The 10,273-nt window shown below is 45.0% G+C and overlaps 1 protein-coding gene across 2 annotated transcripts; it reads left to right on the top strand.

Moving 5' to 3' along the window:
* Positions 1-1,493: 1,493 nt before the first annotated feature.
* On the top strand, positions 1,494-9,502 carry wdr55 (WD repeat domain 55). 2 transcript variants are annotated; one of them, XM_080792005.1, is made up of 6 exons: positions 1,494-1,680; positions 3,086-3,282; positions 3,819-4,008; positions 4,348-4,454; positions 6,366-6,635; positions 7,868-9,502. In XM_080792005.1, the coding sequence occupies exons 1-6, from the start codon at positions 1,498-1,500 to the stop codon at positions 8,205-8,207; spliced, it is 1,287 nt and encodes a 428-aa protein (XP_080648131.1). In that variant the 5' UTR covers positions 1,494-1,497; the 3' UTR covers positions 8,208-9,502. The 2 variants fall into 2 exon arrangements, with proteins under 2 accessions (XP_080648131.1, XP_080648132.1); XM_080792006.1 differs by having other exon boundaries at positions 1,494-1,684; positions 3,093-3,282.
* The last annotated feature ends 771 nt before the right edge of the window (positions 9,503-10,273 follow it).

The raw sequence follows: 10,273 nt of genomic DNA, 5'->3' as shown, positions 1-10,273 counted from the left end.
CTTTTTCTTCCTAAAGTTCCTTCCTCTCCGGTTTCCTTCTCAGATGAGTAAGGCTGGGAGTGGGACCGATCGAGGCTATAGTTTCCGCCCCTCTCCTTTGCTCTGCCCAACTTCTTCTGCACCAGGAATTCCCTGTATAAACGTTTTTTTAATGCAACATTGTCTCCACCAGGCCGAAAGCATGCATGGGCCCGGGGAGAGCTATCTTTTGCACTTTTGATGAATTGAAAATGGTGGGCCCTATTGTAAACAAGTGTAAGGCTTTATTATGGTGTCGTGACGTCCACTCACAGTTAAACAGTTTTTTTTGTATTGAGTTGTACTTGAAATGTACTGTAATTCTGCAAACTGTTAATCAATCAATCAATCAAAAACTCTGTGTCTGCATATGCAAACTCTGCAGTCTGCATATGCTGAGTAACCTCTGCCCCAAATTCTTCTGGGGCCTGAATTATGACGCCACCATGAGGCCGATGTTTTGCTAAATCTCACTATAACAGGTCAATTCCTAGAAAAGACAAAAGTGTGGACGCAAATTGTGATTGGCCAGAATGAGATGATGTATATGACTGGTGATGACATGATGATAAGAGCGCCCCTTATCACTTCACACAGGTGTGATTTTTTTAGACGGATTTTTTGCAAAACACATTTCTTTATATTTAATATTTTATCCATATAGGCCTATACATCACGCATATCGGTCTATAGCTTACACTATCACAAACAAACCTGTGCCCTGAGGGGCACTTTTTCTAGTTTATTTATATTTTATTTCAAGAACCCCCAGTTTGAAACCATATAGGACCCGATTTGTTTTATTACATGATTTATAGACCCCAATATTATAATTGATTGATTGATTTATTAACAGTTTGCAGAATTACAGTACATTACAAGCACAACTCAATACAAAAACTAAACACCATAAAGCAATACACTTGTTTACAATAGGGCCCACCATTTTCAATTAATCAAAAAAAATACATATATATATATAGCCTGCTAGACTGTGTGCACTTTTCACTTCATGTAAAGCACACTGTAGTCTGTATTGGATTGAAGGCTGAGTTGACATATTGTTAATGATCATCTTAAACAACGCTGTGCTGCCCTCTACCGAATCTTATAGGCTATTACGAGATTTGTTGTTTATCATATTATTAAGCAGCCAATGAAAAAACCTTATTGTTGATCATTTTAAATGCACAGGATGTAGATATAAATAGTAGCTCACATGGCTATAAATACTAATACATGTTTACAATATTCTATATAAAAATAGGACCTGCAACAACAACAACATTTTATTTCATGTCAACCGATTTAGTCAATTTCACACTATAAAGGAATTTAATGCCACCTAAAATGTATTACACTCTGTGGTCCGCTAGGAGGCAGCAGTGCAACTCTGGCCATCTCTTCTGCAGGCTGCCTGACGCGAACCATACCAGAGAGACTGAGAGAAGAAGAACAGTAAACAACATGGCGGCGTCCATGGAGCACGTTGAAGAGCTCCCGGCGCTGCTGAGTGAAGAACCTCCTCTAACAGAACCACAACAACCCGGACCCGAGGAGGAGACTACACAACCCGGACCCGGGGAGGAGACCACAGAACCTGAACCTGCGTCCGTCCCGGAGGAACGGGATGAAGACGATGAAGAGGATGAAGAAGAAGAAGTGAGTGTGTGTGTGTGTGTGTGTGTGTGTGTGTGTGTGTGTGAGACTGACTGACTGACTGACTGACTGACTGACTGACTGACTGACTGACTGGTGGGGGGGGGGGGGTGTCCCCCAGAAACGTAGTGAATTTTAGTGTAAGAAAGATCCAACTTTAATAATTACCATAGTTCTTTATTTAAGTGGATGTAGATGTAAGTTCCTGAGTTCTGGTGAATTTTGGGAGTTTGATACCTAAATCCAGGAGAGATCCATGGGGAATGCATGCAGGGGTCTAGCCCCTCTCGGAACCCCCTGGGTCAGCCCAATCCGAACCGAACCGGGCTGACCCGTAGGGTCCCTGGTCAAGCTAAGATTTTCCAATGCGATTGTTGGAACGCGGATATAAAAAACTCAACCTTTCTTCGATCTGCTCGCTATTACCGCGCTTTGTATTGTGTTTGATTACGGATGTGCGAACTATAAGTACCTTACATACCTCTGATAAAATCTCCTGTGTCGCGGAAGCCGTTAAGTATTTTTAATCCATGTTTGATTAAAAATGTCGCTTTGATTTCTTCTTGTTTATTTACCGTTTATTGTACCGCCTCCCGATGTGCGGTTGGCTTTGCGGGCAACGTCCCTGCCTTTGATCTGCTCCGTCATAGCTGTAGCACCACTAGCTAGCCAGATAGGCGGTACAATGAGGTGTCAATAAACAAGGTAGGAAGAAGCGACATTTTTAATCAATCATGGATTAAAAATACTTAACGGCTTCCGCGACACAGGAGATGTGTCGGTATGGTATGTAAGGTACTTATAGTTCGCACATTCGTAAGTCAATACATGAATAACCATGGTAAAAGCGCGCAGAAGTCCGTCTCATGGAGTGTTTACATTGTATTTGTTTGTGCGTAACTGGCGACAGCCCCACGTGAAGCAGGACCCAATGCAGTAAAGTCATAAAAGTGTCAGAAACTTTACTACATTCGGGTTCTGCTTGCGGGGCTAGCAGGGGTCCTGCAAGGATCCAGGAGTGGGGTGTGTGTGTGTGTGTGTGTGTGTTTGTGTGTGTGTGTGTGTGTGTGTGTGTGTGAGTGAGAGACACCATGCCCCGTCTTTGCCAGTTATGTTATTTGTCCTGGCCGGCTGGTGTTGTCTGACGCACGCACGACCCATCGTCGCAGTTGTACAGTGCGCGCACACACACACACACACACACACACACACTGTACACAACCGTGTCCTGCATGCGCACGCACGCACGTGCGCGCGCCCCGTCAGTTGGGGCTTTAATAGCGTAATGTATTTGCTGTACAATTCCTGTGCTGCTGCAACAAACGGCTGCATAGTATAATTACGCTAGACCATGTCTCCCCTTATTGAGCGTTTGTTTATTTATCTGTTATGTCATCATCATCATCAGCCTCGAGAGCCGCGTGTCCGCGACACGCCCGAGGACATCCGCCTGGAGGCGGCTGCCAACGCGCTGGCCTTCCACCCCACCCGGGACCTGGTGGCCCTGGGCGACCTGGACGGGGACATCTACGCCTACGCCTACTCCTGCACGGAGGGCGAGACCAGGGAGGTGTGGTCGTCGGGTCACCACATGAAGTCCTGCAGGTAGGGAGAGAGAGGGCTATAGTAACTAACTACTTTTACATTTACATTTTTCTTTTTACTTCACTGGAGTATTTCCAATACTTTTACTTCTACTACCTAGATTTAGGTTATTATCACAAAACATACATTAACCACTTCAGCCCTATATACATTTCGGCCATTTCAAAATAGCCGATCTACAAGCTCACAATGTGTCGCGATGCGACATATTGTAAGCAAAGCAAAGCAAAGTTCTTTGTTTACCCAGGGAAGTGGACTAAGCTCGAGATGCTTGTTTACAGCCACACTCTGCTCATAGAACATTTAATGGTAGGGGTTCAATGCCTTGCTCAAGGGCACTTCAGCGGTGGTAATTTTAACGTGCCGGTCCGGGCTGGCGACCTTCCGGTATCAAGACCGCTCCGCAAACCGTTCGGCCACCGCTGCCCCCAAGCAGAGCTTGTAGAACGGCTATTTTCAAAAGATCTTTTTTTTATACACTTGAAAGGTTCAGTTGATTGTGATGTCGTCACGTCTACTCTAACCTGTCCCTGCAGGGCGCTGTCCTTCTCCCAGGACGGACAGAAGCTGGTCAGCGTCTCCAAGGACAAGTCCATCCACATGCTGGACGTGGAGACGGGGAGGCTGCTGACCCGCGTGCCCAAAGCCCACGCCGTCGCCGTCAACGCTCTGCTGCTGGTGGACGAGAACATCCTGGCCACCGGGGACGATGGGGGCACACTCAAGGTCTGCTTAAAACCCATTCTGACCTGAGATCAGATTCTACAAATGTCTGCCACATCCTGACAGTTTTCTGAAAAAGCTATGTTTCTACGTCAGTCGTTCTTCGATTTTTCAAAAATAGCAGACCTCAGCGCTATGAGTTTGTAGCTGTACGGCTAAGTGTCCTTGAGCAAGACACTGAAGAACCCAATTGGTCCCGATGTGCTGGTTGGTGCCTTGCATGGTTTCCGCCGCCATCAGTGTATGAATGGGTGAATGTAGTGCACTATGTAAAGCGCCTTGGATAAAGGTGCTATATAAATGCACTATTTACCATTTAATACTTGTATGCTTTGTGCGTAGGTGTGGGACATGAGGAAAGGCTCGTCCTTCATGGACATGAAGCATCATGAGGACTACATCAGTGGAATAGCTATAGACCAGGCCAAGAAGACTCTGCTCACATCCAGGTCAGTACAGTACAGACAATACAATATGATTTAAGTGGTTAAAGTTGCTATTAACAGGTTGAATGCCTGCAATGTACGGCAGTCTAATACCCTAGACCCAGAGTAATATAGCAAGAGAGTGGCGACACTAGCGTTGACTCCCATTGTAACAATGGAATGCGGAAGTGCTCATTCTATCTCAATGGGATATAGTTCCAGCCATAGGAGGAGACTAGTACTAATGCATGTCAAACCGGGGGGTCCTTGAAATTAAACGGGTTGAGAATCACTGCTATAGAGCCGTAATAAACATCTTCTCTTATGGGGGTCCCTGGCATATCTTTTCAAATGGGGGGTCCGCTGGCTAATGAGTGTCAATTTGGGGGGTCCTTGACATGAAAAAGTTTGGGAACCGCACTGCTCTATACCATTGATTATTATCAGAATACGGAGCCACTGATCTAATCCAATCCAATGACTGTAATCTAACCCCTGGTGGTGGTCAGTGGAGACATGACCATGGGCGTGTTCAACATCATTAATGTAATTAATGACTGTAATCTAACAGTGGAGACATGACCATGGGCGTGTTCAACATCATTAATGTAATTAATGACTGTAATCTAACAGTGGAGACATGACCATGGGCGTGTTCAACATCATTAATGTAATTAATGACTGTAATCTGACAGTGGAGACATGACCATGGGCGTGTTCAACATCATTAATGTAATTAATGACTGTAATCTGACAGTGGAGACATGACCATGGGCGTGTTCAACATCATTAATGTAATTAATGACTGTAATCTAACAGTGGAGACATGACCATGGGCGTGTTCAACATCATTAATGTAATTAATGACTGCAATCTAACAGTGGAGACGTGACCATGGGCGTGTTCAACATCATTAATGTAATTAATGACTGCAATCTAACAGTGGAGACATGACCATGGGCGTGTTCAACATCATTAATGTAATTAATGACTGCAATCTAACAGTGGAGACGTGACCATGGGCGTGTTCAACACCATTAATGTAATTAATGACTTTAATCTAACAGTGGAGACATGACCATGGGCGTGTTCAACATCATTAATGTAATGAATGACTGTAATCTAACAGTGGAGACATGACCATGGGCGTGTTCAACATCATTAATGTAATTAATGACTGTAATCTAACAGTGGAGACATGACCATGGGCGTGTTCAACATCATTAATGTAATGAATGACTGTAATCTAACAGTGGAGACATGACCATGGGCGTGTTCAACATCATTAATGTAATTAATGACTTTAATCTAACAGTGGAGACATGACCATGGGCGTGTTCAACATCATTAATGTAATTAATGACTGTAATCTAACAGTGGAGACATGACCATGGGCGTGTTCAACATCGTTAATGTAATTAATGACTGTAATCTGACAGTGGAGACATGACCATGGGCGTGTTCAACATCATTAATGTAATGAATGACTGTAATCTAACAGTGGAGACATGACCATGGGCGTGTTCAACATCATTAATGTAATTAATGACTGTAATCTAACAGTGGAGACGTGACCATGGGCGTGTTCAACATCATTAATGTAATCAATGACTGTAATCTAACAGTGGAGACATGACCATGGGCGTGTTCAACATCATTAATGTAATTAATGACTGTAATCTAACAGTGGAGACATGACCATGGGCGTGTTCAACATCATTAATGTCATTAATGACTGTAATCTAACAGTGGAGACATGACCGTGGGCGTGTTCAACACCATTAATGTAATTAATGACTTTAATCTAACAGTGGAGACATGACCATGGGCGTGTTCAACATCATTAATGTAATTAATGACTGTAATCTAACAGTGGAGACGTGACCATGGGCGTGTTCAACACCATTAATGTAATTAATGACTGTAATCTGACAGTGGAGACATGACCATGGGCGTGTTCAACATCAAGCGGCGGCGCTTCGAGCTGCTCTCGGAGCCGCAGAGCGGCGACCTGACGTGCGTGTCGCTGATGAAGCGCGGCAGGAAGGTGGTGTGCGGCTCCAGCGAGGGCACCGTCTACATCTTCAACTGGGACGGCTTCGGCGCCACCAGCGACCGCTTCGCCCTGAAGGCTGAGAGCGTGGACTGCGTCGTCCCCATCACCGACAGCATCCTGTGCACCGCCTCCGTCGACGGAGTCATAAGGTCAGTGTGAGGGTGCCGGAGGTTAGATGGAAGGACGGACACACACTGTGTAACCCTAAGGTGTATATATACAGGGGGATTGTTCCTTTAACCCATTCTGACCTGAGATCAGATTCATACGAGGTTTCCACTGGGACACACACTGGTCTGATTAACCCATTCTGACCTGAGATCAGATTCTAAAAATGTCAGTCGTTCTTCGATTTTTCAAAAATAGCAGGACCTACAAGCTCGTAGCGCGCCACTCGGTGGCGCGCTATGAGCTTGTAGATCTGCTATTTTTCTATAGCTAAAGCATACCATAGTGCTAACACCAAAATGGGTGCCCGCCCAGAATGGGTTAACTGTGTTGGCGGGCTGGGACGAGGAGTATTATGGGATATCTTGTGTTTACTTTCTGTTCTGGTGTGCAGGGAAGCGGTCGCATTATTGAGAGGAAGAGAGATATTACTTTTGTTGTTCACTACGGAGGTTGGATACAGAATTAGAACCCTGGCTGATCACGTTTGTCCTTTTTTAATTATTATTTTGTTTATTAAATCACCAGTTCTGCAACACGGACTCCTTTTCCTTGACAGCATAGCAAGAAAGCATAAGGATTATTCCGGAGAGGAGAGACACGGTGGTTGTAACGGATGGACGGACAGGGTGCAAAGCATATAATATAATAACTATATAATAGTCTCTAGTCCCAGGCACGTAACGTGGATCAAATGATTGACTTGGCAAATTAGCATCCCGTACCCAGGGGGGGGGGGGCCGCATCCCCGGCCGATAGGTGTGAAGTGTGAACGGTTTGGGGGACCATTTAAAACAACAACAACGGCGGCTTGCATGCTGTGGTTTGCTATACTAAACAGAAATTTGCATGCGCACGTGTGCTGCCAAAGTAGGCTCTCTTTGAAGTTAGACTGGGCCAGGTCTAAACAATGAACCCCAACGCCTCTGGTCTCTCCCCCCCAAGTCCCCATGCCTTCAGTCTGGTGGAGACAATGATCATGAGTATTAATAGTGTGGCCTATAATATATTGTTATGTTGAATGTCAAAGTAGTTGTACAATATGACATTGACAATATTAGGTGCTAGAGTGAAAAGTAACAATGTATGCCTTAGCTAAGCATTTTTACAGTGTACATATCCGTTATCCAGATGGTCTTTTTCCTCAATGAACAATACACATTCATAAATGTATCTCTCTCTGCCCCCCTCCTCTCCCTCCCCTCCACTACAGAGCCATCAACATCCTCCCCAACCGCGTGATCGGTTCCATCGGGCAGCACGTCGGCGAGCCCATCGAACAGATCGCCAAGTCGCCGGACGGACGTTTCCTGGCCAGCTGCGCTCACGACGAGCTGGTGAAGTTCTGGGACATCTCGTCGCTGGCGGCCATGACGGTCAGCGACTACCGCAAGCGCAAGAAGAAAGATGGCCGCCTCAAGGCCCTGAGCAAGAAGGCCCACGGAACTGACGACTTCTTCTCAGGCCTCGTGGAGCCGGAGCCGGAGAAGGAGGAAGAGGAAGGCGGTGATGAGGAGGGAGAGGAGGAGGAGAGTGACAGTGACAGTGACTGAAAGTCTTGCTTGTCCGATGGCAGGGCAGATTACAAATGTCATCACCCTCTAACACATAGGTCACGGGTTCAATTCTAAGCCCCTCTGTGTCTGTGTGTCTTATCAAAGTGCCTTTGAGCAAGACATGGGACCTCACTGACTCACAAGTGGGGTCACTACTGTTTTTGGTTATGCCAGTCTTAAAACTGCAATCTGGAACTGATTCACTGTAAATGAAGACGAGGTTATTTTTCTGTATGGTAGAATATGTTAATACTATATAAAACATGCATCTCCCTACTCTTCCACTGAGACATTTAGATCCAGGTGTCAGGCAGGACACCTACTGGTCGACAAGTTATTAGCGTTAGTATCCATCCTGGCCTAGCAGGGTTTTCCCCTCTCAGAAGAGTGGCAAAGTCTCCCAACGCGAGTGCGCGAGGGGATCCAGGTTCAAATCCCGGGACATGAAACCTAGGGAATCCAGCCTTTAACATCCCCTCTGTACCTGTCGAGATAGTGCCATGTGTTCCCGTCATCGAGCCACAGAGGGAATCGAACCGTTCACAGTGAAATGTGGTGCACTGGACTCATTATAAAGGGTCTGTCCTTTCACTAAGGCTGCGCAGTGTATCGATATTACCGGTATATCGATATTGCGATATGAGACTAGATATGTGGGATTTTTGCCCCATCATAATATTGTGATATGGCAAGTGTTGTCTTTTCCCGGTTTGAATCATTAAAGCCCTATTTTATACTTTCAGAAGTTGTCCAAATTGACAAAAAATATTTGATTTATTTTTTGAAAAATTGCGAAATTGTGTTGCAAATCTTTGAAAATGTGTTCTTTCAGAGCGAGTGTTTTTGACTCAAATCTTAGCTTCTGGGGGGGGTCCCTGCATGAACAACATATTTTCAGATGGGGGTCGGCGGCCATTTACATAGATTTTTTGGGGGTCCTCGACATGAAAAATGTTTGAGAACGACATGAGGTATTTGTATAATCTTTTCTCAGGTCTAAATGGGTTAAAAACGTTTGGACAATAAATTTGTGAAAATATCAACACAATACAATATTATCGTCCCATGTATTTAGTCAAAAACATATTTAATTTTGTGCATATCGCCCTGCAGCTCCACCTGTTGATGAATGGCTGCTGTTTTGCTCCCCCATCGATTTCGATGCAGCTCTGATATTATCCATGTTCACATTCGCTGTTTTGATGCATACAAATGCAATGTCGGGTGGCCATTTTGTACATCATGTTTTGTCGTTAATTTCTTGACTCTTGAGGATTTCACTGTGTACAGTACATCGCAATTCAGTTGCTGCGTAAGATTGTTGTAAAAGTCTTTCTATAAAAAAACAGTGTTTTGCATTATTTTTTGTTCATCTCATGTTGTACATTTTAGAGATCACCTGGGCGGCCAGCTGCCCGTGTTGCTAATTTGTGTAATCATCTCATTCAGTTTTCATTCAGTTGTGAAAAGAGTATAGGATATTGATTGATTGAATACTTTATTAACAGGCTTTGGGCCAATAAGCCCCTATAGGCTTGTTTCCATTGTGGTCCTCTGTATAATATCGGAATCGTTCAGATTTGGTATGGGCAGATTTGACCCTGCAAATAATGGGAGATCGGATATATCCGTCATAATTTCATAATCGTGCACCCCTAGTTGTCAACCCTTTTTCATATCGAGGTCCATCAGCATTTGAGCCAAGGACACCATTTGATGAAATTAGGGCTCTTCTATTTTGAAACGCATTTTACAATACTTGAAATAGGCCACTTACATTGACACGTTGTGAGCTTGTAGATCGGCTACTTGAAGCACTGGTGAAAATAAGGCCCCACACACATACACACATTACCGCAGTGAAATTTGTTCTTCACAATTGGAGCGGTGAGCCGCAGCCAAGGAGCGGTGAGCTGCAGCCAAGGAGCGGTGAGCTGCAGCCAAGGAGCGGTGAGCTGCAGCCAAGGAGCGGTGAGCTGCAGCCAAGGAGCGGTGAGCTGCAGCCAAGGAGCGGTGAGCTGCAGCCAAGGAGCGGTGAGCTGCAGCCAAGGAGCGGTGAGCTG

This window comes from Protomyctophum bolini (genome assembly GCF_963924005.1).
Source record: "Protomyctophum bolini genome assembly, chromosome: 20".
Taxonomy (NCBI): domain Eukaryota; kingdom Metazoa; phylum Chordata; class Actinopteri; order Myctophiformes; family Myctophidae; genus Protomyctophum; species Protomyctophum bolini.
The sequence above is the reverse complement of the archived record's forward strand: the minus strand, read 5'-3'. Positions and strand labels throughout refer to the sequence as shown.

Bases quoted from the DNA above. Each gene is read 5' to 3' on its own strand.
- wdr55 (XM_080792005.1), top strand. From the start codon at position 1,498: ATGGAGCACGTTGAAGAGCTCCCGGCGCTGCTGAGTGAAGAACCTCCT. The intron at 3,283-3,818 runs GTAGGGAGAGAG...CTGTCCCTGCAG, and splicing joins CACCACATGAAGTCCTGCAG to GGCGCTGTCCTTCTCCCAGG. The intron at 6,636-7,867 runs GTCAGTGTGAGG...CCTCCACTACAG, and splicing joins TCCGTCGACGGAGTCATAAG to AGCCATCAACATCCTCCCCA.